The sequence below is a fragment of the Pipistrellus hanaki genome (genome assembly GCF_964339955.1).
Source record: "Pipistrellus hanaki genome assembly, chromosome: 7".
NCBI lineage: Eukaryota > Metazoa > Chordata > Mammalia > Chiroptera > Vespertilionidae > Pipistrellus > Pipistrellus hanaki.
In genome coordinates, this window is record NC_140509.1 from 60,119,700 (window position 1) to 60,139,888 (window position 20,189).

The 20,189-nt window shown below is 32.7% G+C and overlaps 1 protein-coding gene across 4 annotated transcripts in view; it reads right to left on the reverse strand.

Annotated features, from left to right (window-relative positions):
* STXBP5 (syntaxin binding protein 5) overlaps positions 1-20,189 on the reverse strand; it is a 125,448-nt gene that overhangs the window by 18,983 nt on the left and 86,276 nt on the right. Inside the window, exons 20-22 of one of the 4 annotated variants that reach the window (XM_084889291.1) lie at positions 18,687-18,746; positions 18,543-18,590; positions 4,895-4,945 (exon numbers count right to left, since the gene is read on the reverse strand). The exons of 1 other annotated variant lie outside the window; for it this stretch is intronic. In XM_084889291.1, coding sequence (XP_084745417.1) covers positions 4,895-4,945; positions 18,543-18,590; positions 18,687-18,746 — 159 coding nt within the window. The remainder of the gene's footprint in view (positions 1-4,894; positions 4,946-18,542; positions 18,591-18,686; positions 18,747-20,189) is intronic. 2 more of the 4 variants (XM_084889292.1, XM_084889293.1) reach the window with 2 other exon arrangements.

A 20,189-nucleotide genomic window follows, 5' to 3' on the forward strand; every position in this document is an offset into this window, starting at 1 on the left:
GACAACACATTTAATTTTGATATTTCAACTGGAAAAAAAACCTATTTACTTTTATGTTAATTTTTTTCATTTGCTCAAATATAAAATGGCAAATGGACAAACCCTATACTTCATTGAGAATCGTTGATTGGCTGCCTCCTGCACGCTCCCCATTGGGGAACAAGCCTGAACCCTGGCATGTGCCCTTGACCAGAATTGAACCTGGGACTCTTCAGTCCACAGACAGACACTCTATCCACTGAACCAAACTGGCTAGGGCAGTATTTTTAATTTTCTACATTTAAAAATGGATTTAGAAGTACCCTGATTCTACTTTCAAATTTATTATATGATGCATTTTCCCCCAAAGCTGTCCCTATGAAAGCCTTTACACATAAAATTTAACTTTAATTTTTCTTGAATTCCATTTTAAATGTACCCCACACTCATCTAAGGCATTTTTTCATCACAATGTGTAACTAGTATCAAGTATATTCCATTCCCAGATGTCTGTAATTATAGGGATACTTGTAAATTATACTAATACACTCTCTCTTGACTTTAGCCACCTTCTTCTTTGTGGCTAGACTCAAGACTGTCTTAAGCCCTGGCCTCTTATCTCTAGGAAATGCATTTTGAAATGTTTATGGGAATTTTTTCTGTCTCACTAGGCAAAATTAAAACATAACACTTCCCTAAAGCTCTAAATTCTTCTAATAGTATTATTTATATTAACGACACACCAGAACAATACTTAAATGAGTTGCAATTTTGGTTCTTTCCTTTCACTCTACCTATATTCCATGGTTTGCTAACATCTATGTTGTTTTTATTTCAATGTTGCTTTTACTCTTTTTATAACCAATCAACTCTTGTTACCAGAAGTTCAGGCCTTCATTATCACTCATATAGACTACTGCACAATTTCTAAGTAATCCCACTGCACCATCACTGTTCCAATACAATCCAATTAAATGATATTAATGTACAGTTGCAATTCTATCATTTCTATTTTTAAAATCTTCAGTGGTTCCTCTTTACTGATCACGTTTATAATTTTATTCAAGTTTTTAAGACTCTCTACAAAATACCTTCAACCTACCTTCCCAGTCCTATCTTCCAATGCTGCCCTGCTTCAGTTTATTGTGGGAAACAAATCGAGCCATTCAGTGTTCTTCAAACACACTGCACTTACGTTTACACTTTTGCTTGTGACTGTGTCCTTGCCTCACCATTTCTTTACCTTTCAAGATTGTGCTTATTCTCCTTCTCAGGTAATGTAATCTTCATGAAGTTTATCCTGATTCTTAAAACCACACAGTTTTTCTTCTGAATCTCTGTATCTATTTATCTCTTCTATGGCACTAATAGTACATTTTTCTGTAGTTACTTCTGACTTGTCTTAGGCCTCACTCTAAAGTAACCATAGTTTCTTGATGTAAGTAAGGGTTGTGACATATGGATATCTTGCATATGAAAATAATAAATGCTTGCTGAACACATATCTATAGTTGAAAGTATGTAAACCAATGCATTTCTGCCGCACATTGGGATGTATTAAAATTTCTAGTAGTACTTACATATAATAAACCATTCCTAAAATCACATGCTTTCAATGCTATCATGAAATAAATGACTTCATCACGTCATGGAAAAAAAAAAAAAGTTGGTCTTCTAAGTTGTATTTTATGAAATAAAAAAACTACTAGTTATGATAACAGTACAGGACATTTCTAAATATAGTTTCTAAAAATGTCTTTCTTTTGCCTGAGATTATAATTACTGTTACAGATTATGACACAGTAGAAACAACTTTCCATAAATAGCTCATTGGGAATTTGTAATATAATATTGATTCAAATGTTAACTCTTAATAGTTTCCAAAGTTATTTTGATAACAGAAAATTTAAATTTATTTTGCAATAAAAATGTTTAATTTGTTGCTTTAATTAAAATATACATACAAAATGAATGAACATATATTTTCAGTTGTGATCTAGTGATAAAACTGGAAATCAATCATACAAGAAAATTTGATAATATAAATTTCAATGTAAATTAAGCTATGTGAAAACTGATATTTATTAAAGTTACATAGATTATTTGCAACAATCTATAATCCAAATATTAATCTGTAGTTTTAATTAATAAACTAATTTAACCATATAAATTTCATAAACTACAAATTCACATGTATTATGACTTCTCTTTAAAAATTAAATTACCAAAGGAATGCCTAAGGCTAGATCAAATGGGAAAACAAAGTGAATAAGGATCAACTTTGAACTTACAGAATTAGACTGCTTATTTAGTCTGCCTCGAACTGTTTGGATACAAGAATTTCTAGCAGTTCATGAATTACAACATCTTCTGACTGCTATTAAGTTACATGTTGTGAGTCTTTGTGGCTTGAATTTTAGAAATTAGGCAAGATAAACACAGGGAATAGAAATTTAAGTTTTAGTAACAAGAGTAGAAATGAAAATAACTACCAGTAAAGAAGGCTACCAGGTGCTAAATGCTACCAGGTGCTATACAGCACTTTTATATTTTATTGAATCCACATAACAACCCTTTAAAGTATTATCATCACAATTTAACAAATAATAAAACAGAGGTTCAGACAGGTTAAATGACTTGCCCAGCATGACAAAGCTATTTAATGGAAGAGTTCGGATTTGTGCCCATGTCCAAAAATTTCTATTACACCACTCCAGATAGATATGGGTTAGTCATATCACCAAGTCACAGCATAAAAGTGGAAGATTTTAGTTAATATTGAGCATTAAAGTTCAGTCTTTACACACACACACACACACACACACACACACAACACCTTGATGACAGACCTAAACTCAGATAAAATTTGTCTTTAAGGCCTTGACCCAGAGCTAGCTGATAACAACCATGTCATAAAATTGTTTCTCTCCTGTTTCTCCAGATGCCCAGAACATTACTTGTATATACACCCTCTCATCCCCACAAAGAGCTTAATGCAAAAGAAAAAAAAATCTATATTCCCAAATCAAAACACAATGCCAAGAAGTAAATTTGTTCAGAGTAAAAATTAGGACAAAAACTAATTCCTAATTCACATTAAGATATATAACAATTTGATGTTTTGCCTCCTGTGGCTGACATTTGAAAAGTGACATCAGAAGTCTAACAATATCACGCATGGCTCCTGATTTATGGGCCAGGAAATCTGGAGTGATGAGGCTATAGTGAAAGTGTAGTGTTCCACAATTTCCCCATAAGCCAAAGTGGATTCTACTCACAGAAGCTTCCAGAGCTGAAGGACAGTCAAACAGCCTTGGCTGCTTCAGCAATACCTGTCAGCCTGAACCTATCAATTATAGCTTTTCCCCCCAATGACTTCCCAGCTAATATAAACAATTACCAGCTAAGAATCTATAAAAAAAATAGTTCAGCAGCACAATGACTTGAAGAGAAATTACTTAGACAACATGGAGACTGTTTCAAGGTATATATCAATCATAATTATAATTGGCTTAGGGAATTTAAATATATGGGCACACAATCTAAAACAAACTAAAGATAACTTACAAAAGCATGGAGTAAACGCTTAGATTAACTTATTTACATAAGTTATAACTATGTTCCAAAAAGGATTATGATACTTTTACTAATTTAAAAGTATTTGCATATGTCTTTTCTCAGTTTTTAAGAAACTAAAAGATCTTTTAACTAGTGGTATTTCATGTTATTGAAATCATGGACCTCTTTGAGAGTCTGATGAAAACTCTAGATCCTCTTGTTGAAAAAAAAAAAAGTATATTATAAGCCTCAGGTACAATTGGGTTCAAATTACATCCTTCATTTTTATAGTAAAGGGAACTGTGCCCTTCTCAAAACATATGTTAGCATACATTCTCAGATTAATTCATGTTTCCCTAAACATCAGTGATACTACAGGTTTCTACTAAATTATTTTTCCCATGTTCAGGCATGGAACCCTTTACTAACAACAGCAGAAAATCTATGCCCACTCACTCATAATCACATACTTCCTATCAGTGTAACTGATGTAAGACTAGGATTTGAAGATATTAAATTAGTATGTAAACCTGAGCAATACCTACGTTTGTATTATGCATAAAAAGACAGTCAAGGAATCTAGAGAACAGTGAGAAGGTAAGATTGGTGAGCAAATTCAAAGAAGAAAAGCCTAGTTATTTCCAAGACAAAGATGGGTGAGGTCAACCTTATACACTCATACTTATTCAATTAAAGGCCATACAAATTTCTAAAATTAAAAAATGTGTTTGAAAAGAAACCGTGCTTTATATTTATTACATAAAAATCTTATTTTTATCTTTATTGAAATCTCATTTGTTCCTATTGTGTGAAATCAGGGAGCTGTTTTTAAGTGGCATATAAAGCAAAAGGAATATGTGTGTATATTCACTCTGCTTTCTTAATGAACTAGCTGCACAGAAAGTGCTCTAGAAAAAGATAAATTTCCCACCTTATTATCAACAAAAAGTTCTTCATATGAGTTAATATAATACAAAAAACTTATAATTTATTTTGAAAATATTAAATTCTTATCAAATTTAGAAACTGTAGAATTTAAATTAAGTTTTCAGATGGTTAAATGTGATGTAACAACTTTTATTAGAAATGTGAAATTGCACAAATCTTAATCTTATACTAAATTTTGTTTAGATATGAGAGGGCTAAGGAAATGTATTATTCTATTTTACTTGATTTCATAATTATCTTTCATAATTTACTGATGGTTTTTAAAGGCCACTAATTCTTTAATATCTTAGTCATTTTAAACTTGTTTTCTGATGAAAATATAATTTATGGTAATTTAAAATTTTCTGATTTTCTTGTCTTCCCATTAAAGGGAGTTTAACTACTATGGATTTTTATTTATTTTACTTACCTAAGTCAGGCTTTAGGTCAGTAGGCAAGCTTAACTTCCTTGACATCTTTGCTGAAAAATAAAATGCATTTTTAAACTTCTGAACAATCTTTAATTGATATTAATATCAACTGCTCTTGTAGAAGCAAATGTTTATTACTAAATCTAAATGCTAAGATAACTGAAATGATTAATAATATTATGGGTGGAAAGTAAATCTTATTTTCAACTTTTTAAAAAGTATGTACTTACTTGCTGTAATATCTTTTCATGTTTGAAGCTCTTACTTCAACAAGGAAGCTTTTTATATTCTGTTAATTATTCCTTAGGCTCAAAGGAAAGAGGCTTTTCTAAGAGAAGCAAGGTCATTTTTCAGAAGGAAGGTAAGGACAATAGAGGCATATGACTGAGTTTGGGTAAGTGATGTAATAAAATTGCTCTATCTCATCTTCATAGCTATTGAATTCATTATTTTTAAGTTAATTTCTAGAATTTAGGACAAATCTGTACGTACTATCAAATGAAAGCATTTGATTACATTATAAAATGTTCGGGTTAACCATTTGATATAAATTAACACCTCTATATTTCAGAAAAAAAAATTAAAACTCAAAACAAAGTCATGCTCAGTTTAAAATTATAGTATTTACAAAAACATGAACTATAGATATTTAGATTTCTACTTAGTATTAGAATAATAGAAAAGCCTGTGTATGAACTTATTGGAATTCACTTTCCATCCTCAAAATTAGTTATTGCATTCACCTAGGAAGTGATTTAAAGTTAGGAGCTGTTTAACAACATCTATTATGTTAGTGTCAGTGCATGCAAAACAGAATAGTGCTTCCTATGTGAAATTTAAAAAAGCATGTTTGTTAATACATGAGTGTGTATATCAGGTTAAATTTTGGACTGTTAGGAGATATTTAAAGCACAGACCCTGCTAGTCCATAAGGGCGCCATGTAAAGAAAGAGAAATCCAGTCATAGAACATAACTTCACATCTAAAAAAATAACAAATCCAGTGTTAAGAAAGAGGCATTAGGGAAACTGAGAAAGGATGGGGCAGAGGGTGAGGAACAGTTTTCACTTCTAAACTTCATAAGCATCCTTTAAAAAACAACAATGGGCCATAAAAGAATTAGTCTTTTCCCATGTTCACCTGACGTAATCTCATTTAAAAAATAAAATGCAATAGAAAACTAAAACAGCCAAATGAAATCTATGATTACTTGACCTCATATAAATGGTTGCTATTGTATTTAATATCCAATTCCATTAAAATCAGAAAATATTATACCCCAAAACCATCTTTTAAAATGCAATATTAAACATTTTGAATGAATGTCAAGGTTTTCACTTAGTATCATCCACATGCTATGTGAAGCAGAAAAACAAATCTGGTACAGCCTAAAGATGCTCTTGTTAGAATCAGATGATGTGGATGCCTCTCTGACCCCACCATGGTGACCTGGATCAAGTTATTCTAAGTCTCTGGACTAGTGCTGATCAAACTTGGAAGTGCACACCAATCAGCTGGGGGTTAAATCAGGTTGTTAAATCAGATTCTGATCCTGTACCTGGGCGAGGGCTTGGGGTTCTGCACTTCTATCAAACTCCCAAATGTTGCTGCTGCTGGTCGTCTCTGAACCAAACTTAGAACAGCAAGGTCCCTAAACTGAAAGCACATTCAGGATAGAAAACAGGACTAATTCATTAACTCAGAGGGTATGGACATTGAGTCCACAACAAGCATTTCTTGAACAAATTTTTATAACTAGTTTAAATAATGTGGAAGAATAAAGTGTAGCAGTTAGAACTAGATTAGGAATCAGAATAAATCTGAGTTTGAATCTACTTAAACCAATTAGTAGGTAGGTGGCCTTAAACCAATCACTCTGCCTCTCTAAACTTTAAGTTTCCTCCTCTGTAAAATGTAGAAAATAAGGCTCATTTCATAGCTTTGAGGAATATGTAAGATAATGAAAGCAAAGCCCTGAGCATATTATATATAGTATGGATTTGATAAATATTATTTAATAATAAGCAAATGGAATACACTTTTTTTCATAAACTATAAAATGCTATACAGATGAACAATTTATATGACATAAATTACCCAATGTTACTTTATTTTAATTCTATGGTAATATTCCAAATAACTAAGTGTATGCTTTTAATTTCCTTTAAGATTTCTACTAGAAATTCTTACATATATTTTTTCAGGTATTTTAAGAAATTAAGTTAACCCTCCCCATAAAACAGGGGTCTTCAAACTACGGCCCGCGGGCCACATGCAGCCCGCAGAGGAGTCTGATCCGGCCCGCCAGGTTTTTTGGGCAGTGAGCGCAGCCGAGGTGTTACAGTAGGAATTAGTAGTTCATATAGTCCGGCCCTCCAGCTCTCTGAGGGACCGTGATCTGGCCCCCACTTTAAAAAGTTTGAGGACCCCTGCCATAAAAGGTTTTTTTGGTTTATTTATTTATTTTGGCCTAGCACCTCTTTGTTTCTCTAACATGTAAAGAATGGAATACAACTAACCAGCCTTCAAATGCATCAGTTGGCCTTATTTTTCAACATTTTAGAGGTTAAGACCACACACAAAAATGAATAGGCACATTTTCTGAATATAGTAACTTTAATATAAATGTTACAAAATGATTTAAGTATGAAGTCCATTATATATATATACACTCAGTGTATATACACTCAGTCCATTATATATATATACACTTAGTGCCCGATGCACTAAGATTCATGCAAGAATGAGCCTTCCTTTGCTTGGCTGTTGGCACTGCCTTTGCTCTGGCCTGGAGCACCTTTCTGTCTTCCCATGCTGCCCAGAGGCCCAGAGTGGCTGTGGCAGTGTGGAACGCATGTGTCATCACCATGGCAACGACGCAAGTGTCCTGCCCCTGGGTGCTCAATGCCTGCATATGCAAACTAACCTGCCATCTTTGTTGGGTTAATTTGCAGTCACTCCTGATTGGCAGGTGGGCATCATGAAGGTACAGTCAATTTGCATATTTCTCTTTTATTAGTGTGTATGTGTATGTATATATGCCTAAACAATCTCTGACCACCCAATAGCTATGACATGCAATGACCATGAGGGGGCAGATGCTCTGACTGGTAGTTATGGTGTACACTGTCTATCAGGGGCAGACGCTCAATGCAGAAGCAGTCGAGCTGTGGTGACTTGGCAGCTATGGTTTTCAGGTGACGCACCTGGAACCAGAGAGGAAGGATTCTGATTCCGGGATGCGTTAACCAAGAACTGCCCTCTTTCAATCTGTGACCCCTTGGGGGATGTCAGGGGATGTCAAGGGATGTCAAGGGATGTCGGAGAGCCAGTTTCAGCCCAATCCCTGAATGCCAGGCAGAGGGACCTGTGTACTGGGCCTCTAGTTTCTTCATAAAACACTTGGAAACTGGAGACCCACAATGAGACCACCAACTCAATCATAGCAATCAGTCAAAAAACATTTAAGCCACATTGCTGTTACATTTGCATATAACTGTAAGCAATCTCCTTGAATATAGAACTTGAAATTAAAAGATTAACCTGTATTATTTAGTGTTAATTCTTGCTGTTGATTAATATTATAAAAATAGATACAGAACTAAGAGTTTTGAGGAACAGAATAAAACTTATTGATCTATTAAATACTGGCACAGGCCAGTAATTTGTCAGAAGACAGGGATTTCCTGCCCTCCAGGAACTTACACTCCATTAGAGGAAACAAATAACTCCAAAACAACGTTGCCAGTACTATTAACAGAGACAAGCACAATGTACTAATTTATACCTATCTCTGGCTGGAATACTTATCATAAGACTGTGAGTTATTAAGACAAAGCCAGCAAGAAATAGTTTAGACTTCCTACATTTTTACAAAACAATGTTTGCCAAACATTTTGGTGACAGTATTTTTCTTTAGATATAAAATTTACATGTAAGTGCACAAATCTTAAATGTATACTCACTAAGTTTTAACAATGTATGCATCCTGTAATTCAAAATCATAACAGGATATATAACTTTATAAGCACCCCAAAAAGAACACACATATTCCTTCCCAACTAATTCTTGCCCTTGTCCCCAGAAACAGCCACTGTTCTGATGCTTTTTCCACCATTGATCAGTTTTGCCTTTTCTAGAACTCCATATACATGAAATCATGGTATAAACTCTTAAGACATCTTTCACGCTGGGATAATGTTTTTAATCTTCTTTGCAAAATATTTTAAAGGTTAAATTCATTTTTCAATGCACAGAATGAGACTTTTTAGATGAAAAACAATAGTCTCAATTAATAGACTCATAGGCAGTATTACATTATCATTGTCTTTCTGTTGTCCTACACTCATGCATATCATCTTTAAGCTTTTTTTGAATTATGTGTTCTTTACAGAAATTTGGAAAATACAGAGAAACAGAAAATAAGGTCCTTATGAATGCCCATAATGAAGAAGTAACATTTTTGCATACTTCCTGCCACTCCCTTTTAAAATTCATTTTTATTTATACAGTTGAAATGAACTATAATATACAAATATTTCACAAACTTTTATTTAGCTAAAAATAAAGAAAAACAGAGAAAATCTAATAATGTACTAAAGTCCCAGCTCACAACTATATCTCCTCAAAACTCAAACTGTGCCTTATTTTTTATCATATTAAGTGTAGCCGAGAAATCTGAAGCCATATTATCAACTATCTTTGAATAGAACTTGTCTATTCTTCATGGATGCTTATGGGGAGGGAGGAGGAAGAAGGATGATGGTATAGGAAGGTTTAAACCCTTGGCATTTCACATTATATAATTAATTTGTATTTATCTGTCTTCAGGTTCCATAACCCTTTCTTCTGTAAATTTCCACCCAGTGAATTTATCATTATGGATATTAAACTTTTCAGTACTGATGTTTTTATTTTAAAAAACCTTATTGTTGAAACTAATACATAAGTCCCCCATTTTTCCCCAGTGACCTCTTCTACCCTTAACATTTTTATTTCATTCATTATAAAGTTTCTATTTTCTCCATGTTTAATCATCATGACTATTTTTTTTACCCCTTTCAGTACTTGAACATATTACAGGAGCTGCTTTAAAATCTTTGCTAACTTCAACATTCAAGTGATCTTCAGGTCTGTTTCTACTGATTTTTAAATTCTTGACTATGTGTCATATCTCCCTATTTTTTATTGTGAACCTTTTATTTCACATGCCTAAGAACTTTTGACTAGATGCTGGACACAGTGGATAATATGTTGAAGGGAGTCCGGATTACATTGTTAACGTTAATAGGTGTTGAGTGTTGTTGTGCCATAAATTACCAGATCCTTTGGTTTTATCAGGCTTGTTTTTTGTTAGGGTGGGTCTACTTCAGTTTAAATTTAGTTTTAGGTTAGGGCTTTAAAGCTAAAAGTGATCTCTACTACTGAGAGATCTTTTTGTGACAAAGGAATAACTGAAGTGCTCAGCAAGGTCTAAGGGCAACAACTCCTAGCAGTACAGAATGACTGCTGTATTACAGGTCAGCTGTCAGCCTCTCTGAGGCAAGGACCTGCACTGAATCCCATACAAGACTTCTAGGAATTCCCATCTGAGTAGTTCCTCTCTAGTACCCTTCCTTGCAAATTCCAATCAATTCAGCAGCCTAGAACTTCAAACTCTGCCTGCTTAGCTTAATGAAACTGCAACTCCAGTTGGGTTCTACCCTCTCTGTACTGCAGGAAATTGTCTTGTGGTAGAAAGCTGGGGAAGACCGTGAGCCTCACATCGTATTTTTCCTTTCTCAAGGATGATTGTCCAGGGTTGCCTGTTGCTCAGTCCCTGGAAAAAGTCTCACATGTGTTTTATAGTGGGAGGCTAAGCAAACCTAAGGTCTAATACTGACATTTAGGCTAATGTTCCTACCTTTCAATTTTTATAACTACTTTTGGGGGATATACTTTTCAGCTCTGTTTAAGCTTTAGTCAGTCCGCTGGAAATAAACCCTGCCATTTGCTATTAATTTTATGATGAAGTGGTTGTAGACTTTATCCAGCAATTTTTTTCTGATGCTCAGATTTTTACTTCTCAGGAGTCTCAGAAGCACTTGCCAACCCAGTTACTTGTCAGCTGAATTCACTGTACTTGTAAAGAGGCTTCTGCTCATATTGTAAAGTTATTCAAACTCCATCCAGGCTTTCAAATAGGAGACGTAAGACTTACAAGAGTTCTTAGAAGACAGTCTTTTATTCCCCCTCTTCTTCAACTGTGTATTCTTTAACTCCTGTCCCTTGCACTCAGTATCTTCCTTGTTTTAAAATCCTTTGTTAATAGAGAGAATGAACTAGCTCTCTTTTTTCTATGACTCTGCCCACAGCAGCAACAAATGGCAGTAAAGAAGTTTCTTCAGTTGAGGAAAACTGATAATCAGAGATAGACCTCAGAAGGCTGTTAACTTGAGTCTTTGCTCTCTCTTCTAAACCTGAACAAGGATATCAAGCTGGCTGGCTGAGTTAAGCAGTAAAGTGCTGCATTTGCTTGGTAGAAATAATGAAGTTATATCTGATGACAACAATCATGTCTGCAGCGGTAGTTTCAATACCAATGAAAAAATGCATGGTGTTCAAGAAGAGCAAGTCTCAAGGCAAGAGGATTACTTGGACCATTATGCCATGAATGACAGTTTTGTCACAATGATTATTTTTTGTTTTTTGAAATCTTTATAAAATTCCTCATTGAGATTCTCATTGTTTCTTGAAATTAAAATGATGCTTTGTAATTTTCTTTTAGTTTTTGCACCCCCTATCATATTTTAATAAGAAGGGTTTTTCAAAAGAAAACAGAATCATAACTTCTGTTTAGAATGTGACTTTAACAGTAAGCAACATACAAATTCTAAAATGTAAAAGAACATTATTATGAAAGTATGAAGAAAATGCTGGGGAAAAAACAAGTTGAATTTTGTGTATACTGAGAGATGTTCAATAATTAGAATAAAGTGACAATATCACTTTTCTTACCACATACCGAGACCTAATCCTACTTTCAAGGATAATGTTGAAATATATGACAATAAACAAAAACAATCAGAATAATAAAATAACTAAAAGTCAGCTTGTCTGTTAGGGTAAAAATCCAAGGGGCAAGTGGGACCAGAATGTAGAAATTCTCTTGTTAGTTATAACACATTATTTTAATAGCCATTTGATTAATAATGTAAATAGCATTAGTTCAATACGTACATTTAAATTCCATTAATTTGAGAATAGAATTTATCTTACAAAATATATCTATATATGTATCTAGCATTTAATATGTATTCAACAAACATGGAGATAAGTGAATGAATAAATAAAAACCGTCAATGGAATTTTGCTTCTATAGAAAAATGCTAAATTTCTTCATAAATGAAATGAAGAGAAAAAGAGGGCAACTTAAGTACAAGTCTATTAATCATAAAGGTAAGTTTTGGAAATATAGAGCACATATATATTACCTGAAATGAAGGGCAATCTTTAAAGGGATGCTAATAACTAAGTGGGAAATATTTGACAGTAACAAGGTCTTTTAATTATTGAATTTCTAGAGCTTTTGTCTACATTATTTTTCTATCCTGTTTGTTTTCCATAAATTCATAAAACTTAATGTCTAGGATATCACCAGTTAAACTCTGCAACATCTCAAAGTTCATTTTCTACAGAATAAATAGCATTATATACACTTAATATAGTAAGTATTATGGGCTGAACATTGTCCCCAAAATTCTTATGTTGAAGCTGTAATCTTCAGCACCTCAAAATGTGACTTTATTTGGAAATAGGACCTTTAAAGAGGTGATTACATTGAAATGAGGCCATTATGGGTGGGTCCTAATCCTTATAAGAAGAGGAAATGTGGAAACAAAGAAACACCAGGGATGCAGCTATACAGAAGACAAACTAAGTGAGGATACTTTGAGGAAGCAGCCATCAGCAAGGAGAGAGGCCTCAAAAGAAACCAAATCAGTCAACACCTAGATTTTGGACTTCTAGCCTCCAGAACTACTTCCGAGAAAATAAATTTCTGCTGTTTAAGCAACCTAGTATATATTATTTTTGTTATGGTAGCCATAGCAAACTAATGGCAGAACATAAATTGCCACTTATTTATTTGTTCAAACAATAGTTGAAAAAGAAATTATTTCAATAATCTTACTTTATCTGGACTAATTTTCTTTTATGTTAGAAAACATATAACAGGCTATTTTTAGAAAGATCATCCTTCTGATGTAAGCAAAAGATGATTTTCTATAAAGAAACAATACAGTTAAGTACTAAGATATAAAGCACATACTTTGCTGAGCAGATTTTATTATAAAATTTGTCAGAAAATACATAAAAAATGCAATTAAAATGTGAATACAAAATATGCCATACTCTTCAGATTTTAGTCATCCTGAAAAAGAATTCATTAGAGGGACTCAGATTTATATAATGGTTTTAAAGTACCGTATTTTTCGGACCATAAGACGCACCGGACCATAAGACGCACCAGTTTTTAGAGAAGGGAAATGAAGAAAAAAAGATTCTGAAACAAATAGTGTCCTAAAATATTTTATGTGCATTAAAACCCAACATCACAGTCATAAACACATGTAATCAACCCTGTAAAGTAAACAGCAGCATTTAGAACCATTTTAGAGCCGGGCAAGCACACAGAGACCACACAGAGCCGGGCAAGTAAAAAAACTTTTTTTTTTACAGTATATGTGTAGGCTATATTTGGACCTTAAGACGCAGGGACTTTTCCCCCCCACTTCTGGGGGGAAAAAAGTGCATCTTATGGTCCGAAAAATACGGTATATACCTGTGAAATTTAGTTCTTGACCAATTAAGGGTAACTAACAATCTTTCAAAGTAGAAAATATTGACGTTACCTGTAAAATGGCATTACTGCACATTTGACTTGTCTTCTCTTTCAAGATGAGATTTTATTCTTTCAATGCCATATTGTGAATTAAATATAAACTTCTATACATTAACAGCCACATTTTAGATTAAATATTGGGGAATATGAAGTAGAAATGTCAGTACTAATTTGAGTTTTAAATGAACTGAAATAAGTTTATAACTTAAAATTCTAATTAATAGTTTTCATTCATATAGCAACCTGAAAATGGGCTTCTAAGAATTTATTTTTCAACTTTTAAATATAAATGAATTGAGAAGACCGCAGAAGAAAGACTCCATGAGAGGGGAGACAGCTATAGTAAAACAGCTGTCAAGAGTCCTGGATTCTGGTCCCAATTAAGTCATTACTATGGGACATTACTTTGGATATGCCATTTAACTTCTTTGTGACTCAATTTCTTTCTTGAAAATTAAAGGGGCTTGAGCTGCTTTAAAATTATAATATTAATGAGTTAGTGGTTTAGAATATAATGAAAAAAGCAGATTTAAGTTAGAACACTTAAATTTAAAAAAGAAATCACTGGGACTCATGGTAAGAGAACTACTAAAAATAGCACTTGAACTAATGAAAATTATCTTCATTTACATGAACCTCAAAATTATTGCTAAGAAAGAAAATCCAATATTACCCAATTAATTGTTAATTTGAAATTTGAAAGATAAAAAGGGCCTTGGTGGTATATAATGCTGCCTATATTATATTAACAACTACCATATAAAAATATATATAGCTGAAACCGGTTTGGCTCAGTGGATAGAGCGTCGGCCTGGGGACTAAAAGGTCCCAGGTTTGATCCCAGTCAAGGCCATGTACCTTGGTTGTGGGCACATCCCCAGTAGGGGGTGTGCAGGAGGCAGCTGATCGATGTTTCTCTCTCACTGATGTTCCTAACTCTCTATCCCTCTCTCTTCCTCTCTGTAAAAAAAATCAATAAAATATATTAAAAAAATATATATATATAGTGTAGTGTCTAGAACTTAGGAAGCATTCCTTAGAGTTATTATTTCTATTTGTTTTATCACAGCATTCAAGTCACTATACTTTTGAATCTTTATTCTTTAACCTATAATATTATTTTCCCCCAATAGCATCATGTAATAAATTTGGTAATATTTCTTCTATATGAAAATTAGTAATAAAATTAGATATGAGCAGGGTTGTAGCCTACAGAACCCAGCTGGAAATCTTTCAGAATAAAACCAAATCATCATGAAATAGAATTAGTAAGTTTTAAGAAAGGTTAATCATACAGTCAAAATCTAACAAACATCTACATCATATTTTATGCATAAGGATGTCATGATAAACTGGATTAATACTTTAACAAAGATAAATATTTTAGGACTATTTTTATATGAATTTAAATAATAAAAAGCATTACAAACTTTCATACTTCCAAAGTTTTACAAAATTTAAATAAGGAGCAAATAAAAAATTAGTAACAAATCTTATTTTCTAAATGACTTACAGAAATTTCTAACACTACAGAAAGTTATTGATTTTGAAAATGTTCTCTAAAATTTTACTGACAAAAATTAATCATAAGATATGAATAGGCCAAACAAATCTATGTATATGTATTACATGCATATACCTTTCTTTAGGAATGCTGCCACTGAATTACATTCTGCTATATTTTTGCTGTTAAAATCACTTAGGCTGCTCTTATGCATGAACAACAAAGTCATTGTCAGTATCATTTATCTGACTTAGCTATCAGTCAAGAAACGAACAATGAAGCTAGGCTAAGGGTAGATGGGTTAGGGGACTGTACTGTTTGCTCTACTTTCCTTGGAGTCTGGTCTTCGAGGAAAGTAGACTTCCAGACACTGTATATTATGTTTGGGTGATGGGTACCAAGATGGCCTCCATAATCTGATGCTAGGACAGAACCTAATATGAGCCATGCAGACAGAACATGTCCATAACTAGAAGATCTAGTTGCAAATCACACAATAAATTTGTTTTTGAATCCTTCAATAAATTGTCTTAAGAAGTAAGGTTGTATAGTGTCGAAGAGGACAAAAAGTAGAGTCAGACTACTTGGGTGTAAATCCTGGCTAGTTGTATAACAATAGGCTCTAACTCTCAAGTTTTCTAATTAGTCAAATAGGAAAAAAACAAGTAACTTGTTGAAGTTACAGAGTAAACTGCCCTTCATCGGCAAACTGTGGCTCTCGAGCCACATGTGGCTTGCTGGCCCCTTGAGTGTGGCTCTTCCACAAAATACCACGGCCTGGGCGAGTCTGTTTTGAAAAAGTGGCATTAGAAAAAGTTTAAGTTTAAAAAATTTGGCTCCCAAAGAAATTTCAATTATTGTAAGTGTTGGTATTTGGCTCTGTTGACTAATGAGTTTGCCGACCACTGAGTTAGACTGTGAAAGCGAGAATGGCATTCTGCAACCCACTCTTTTCTCCCCACCCTCTCCAGTATGACAGCAACTGCCCTTACTTTCAAAGAGTAGGTGAAACTAAGGGACAAATTTTCAGAGCCAAGATATTCTGTCAGCCTTTCGCACAGGGTGGTTCTCTTACCAGTGCCATCCTCGGGTGTTCTAGGCTTAATTCTTATGCCTTCCTTTATTAGGCCACTGCATAACTGCCTAAAGCTGAAGCTATAAATGTTTGTAGATTGGGAAAGAAGAGAGGTGATCATTTTATGAGGTTCAAAAATGAGCAAGTTTGAAATTGGATGATAGGAAATTTAAGAATGAGTTAAGAATGCCCAAGGAGTCTTAACACTTTTGACACCATAAATTTCTCATGGAAAACATATTTCCATAGAGAGGTCTTCAGGAGATGAATTTTTTCCCCAATGTTCAATGACATTTTATGTGCTTCCTCAATAGCATATCTTATGCTAAGTCTTATTACAAAACCTGACGTTAAAATAGGGAGATAATTGTGTCATTTTTTTTAAATGGCAAAAACTTTATAGTCTAAAATGGGCAGTCTCCATTTGAATAAAGAACAAATTTAGAAGTGAGCTTTTCTTCCATATACCCTGGGATATATCTTGGGATTAAAAAGACACTGAAAGATTCCAACCAAAACCAAAATTATGTATAAAATAGAAAATTCAACAGTCGTTTCTGAAGATAAAAAAATAACTATGTATTACTGCATAACCAACAAAGTTTGAAATAATTAAGGTTAACATTTCCCAGTGAATATAACTATAAAAACTAGCATGACAAAAAGAAAAACTTTCTAATAACATAAAAATAAAGTGAGACATTATTTAAGAAGTATCCTTTCAATAATGTTCTGTCCTAATAAATTTGTTAAATGATGTCTTTCAAATATTCAAGCTCCGTCATTCCATGACACATATTCCATTCAAAATACAAAAGGAAATGAAAGGTAGTCATTATATTTAACAAAGGAAATATAACCCCAGTAAAAAATACAGACATAGAAATTATTCCAAAAATTTAATTATGTATAGTCACTTTCATGAAAGGTAAAATTTCTAGGTAACGAAATTCTAAAAGTTCTTTGGTAAATTATGTGTAGCAAAGTCCCTACTAACTGTTTACATTATATAACAGCAAATAAGCTCTAAAATATTAAGATAGAATATACTATAAAGAACATTTGCTGTGAAGTATTACGCTGTAGTGTTAGTACATAACTTAAATGATTTAATTATTACCCAATGATTCACTAAAATCCCACAAATACAAAGAGGTAAAATAATTGATTCTCCACAAATGAGTCCTTTGCCCCAAAATAGACCACCTTATTTAAAAAATGACCAGAGGTGCTAAATCAGCCAACGTTAATATTACTAAACAGGGTTCAATTTACAAAATGCTGACAATATGGAGACTACTTCTAAGAATGTTTACAACTTCACTTCACTATATAGCAAACTTTATCAGTTGGGAAAAAAATAAATCTATTTCAGTTGCCTAGAAAGTCATCCAATTTAATACAATTCAAAAACTATATGATGGAAATTTTGGAGGAAATAAGTAATATAGTAACAGGACAATAAAAATTTTGGATTTAAATAAAAAATTGAATTATTCTCTTTTCAAAATATGGTGTACCTTAAGCCTTCACAAATTTTAGAGAATATTCAAATTTTTATGACCAAAAAACCCATTTGATTATGTCCCCAAAGTTTAGTTATATATCTGTCCATCACTTTTAAACTTTGAAAACCTTAGAGTGAGCAATTCACTTCAAAGGACATTCATGAAGACAAAGTGATTAATATAAAATAGTCTCTATCACTCATTTTTACTGGGAGGGGGGCCCCTAGAAAATTTTCATTAACTCAAGGATAGTGAAGATTACAGATTAAAAGAGTCAGTCTTTTAGAGAAGCATTTCCTTGAAATTTAGGGTTTTGATAATATGAGGAAAATGGAATAAAGGTAGAAAAATGTAAATAAAACTCTAAGATATCTAAAACTTGAGGGTATAAAATTATACTACTAATGTTGTAAATTGAACCCTGCTTTATTTTAAAGTAGAGCAAAAATGAAAATTAATAGAATAATTCACACAAGTCAGAGGAAGAACTGCAACCAAATTTAACTGATTTTTAATAATTATTGCCTTGAGTTCAGAAGAAATACAGCCCAAGAGATTGTTTAGCACAGGAATAACAAATTAATATATACAAATGCAATGCATTAGATAATTTTTTGGTATTGAGTTAACATTGCATATAGCAAGAATTAGAAACAAAACAGAAATTTCTATTTCCTACCTATATCACTGGCTACCATCTTGGAAAACTTTCTGCTTTTGGTCTTCACTGAAAATAATATTTTGATATAAATGTCAAAATCTAGTCAACATAAACTAAATAAATTAAACATAATTAAAATACTTTAAAATAAAGATACTATACCCTTTTCTATAAAATTATTCATTTTTTGTTCATCATCTGAATTGAGTGGTGATGAAGAACCTACACAAATGAAGACAATGGAAGGAACAGGCAGACAGTCAGTCACAAACACTGAGTTGTCACAGGGAAAAATACAAACAAAATAATCTGGTAACCTCTAAAACAAAATTTCTATATGATTGGCCACAAAGAAATGTCATGTATATAGTTAACAAGAATTATAATATTACAGTAAGAATGGAAATCAATATTGCATTATCTATCATGGTAGACCAATTCCTAGTATATATAAATAACAATTCTAATTTATAATATTTTTAAAAGTTACATCCATTGGGCAAAATTTTGGTAAATACTGTATGTTAGAAAACAGAAAAAGAAAAATATAAAGTAGAAGTTAACTGTTCCTGAAAAAAAATGTAAAGTTCTTGATATTAGTTAACTGAATAAAGTTTATCTAGTAGAACTCAGAATCCTGTACAAGTACTAGACTGGTAAAATTGAGAGTTAGCTTTCTAGATACAAACTTCAAACAAATATACAAATTCAATTATTACCATAAAAACCTTTTAAAATACTGAGGGTAGTACTTATAAGTTCAGCTATGTTCAAATACTTATTTAAATTTATAAGGTTAAGACATAAAATTTTATTTCAGCTGTGACTTCTAATATTATTTTATTTTTAAAGAGAGAGAGGAAGGAGAGAAAGAGAAACATCCATGCCTCCTGTCTGAGCCCTGACTGGGGATTGAACCTGCAATCCAGGTATGTGCCCTGACTGGGAATCAAACCTGCAACCTTTTGGTGTGCAGGACAATTCTCTAACCATCTGAGCCACCTGGCCAGTGCTAGTAATTTTTATAATTATAATTTTATTTTTCATTTTCTTTAAAAAGGCGTTTCTAATTTTTCATACTATTTCTTTAATTTCGAACACTTAACTTGTATTATAAATGCATTCCTAAGTAGTATTCTAGTTGACTCTTATTAGAATTAAATTATTCTTTATAAAACAGTTAAAATGATCTCATCCATTAAATTTTTCAATCCTCTAAGCTGTAAATAAATCACTCCTATTCCTATGAATTCCCATAACACTGTATCTATTGTTAATCAATTAATACCTTATATTTAAAATTTTCACACATAGGACCTTTCTCCTGGACTGAATTTCTGAAAAACTAGTCCCCCAATTGATTTATCTTTGCATCCCCTTGGCACTCAGTGCAACTTTTACCTCTAGAAACCATTAAGTAAACATTTGCTGAAAGAATAAAGCTTTTCTATTAGAAGCAAATAACCCAAATAGAACTGGCAATAAATAAAAACATTTTTCTCTGTTTTTATTTCCTTTTTTATCCCATTGAAAGTGCTGAACCTTAATAGATAAGGTCAAAATTTCCCTCGTGACAATAACTTGTGAAGTGGCTTTTCACAGACCAAGTAAAACCTGCCAACAATGGCAGGATCCAATCACTTTATAATAGTCTTAAAAGACTAC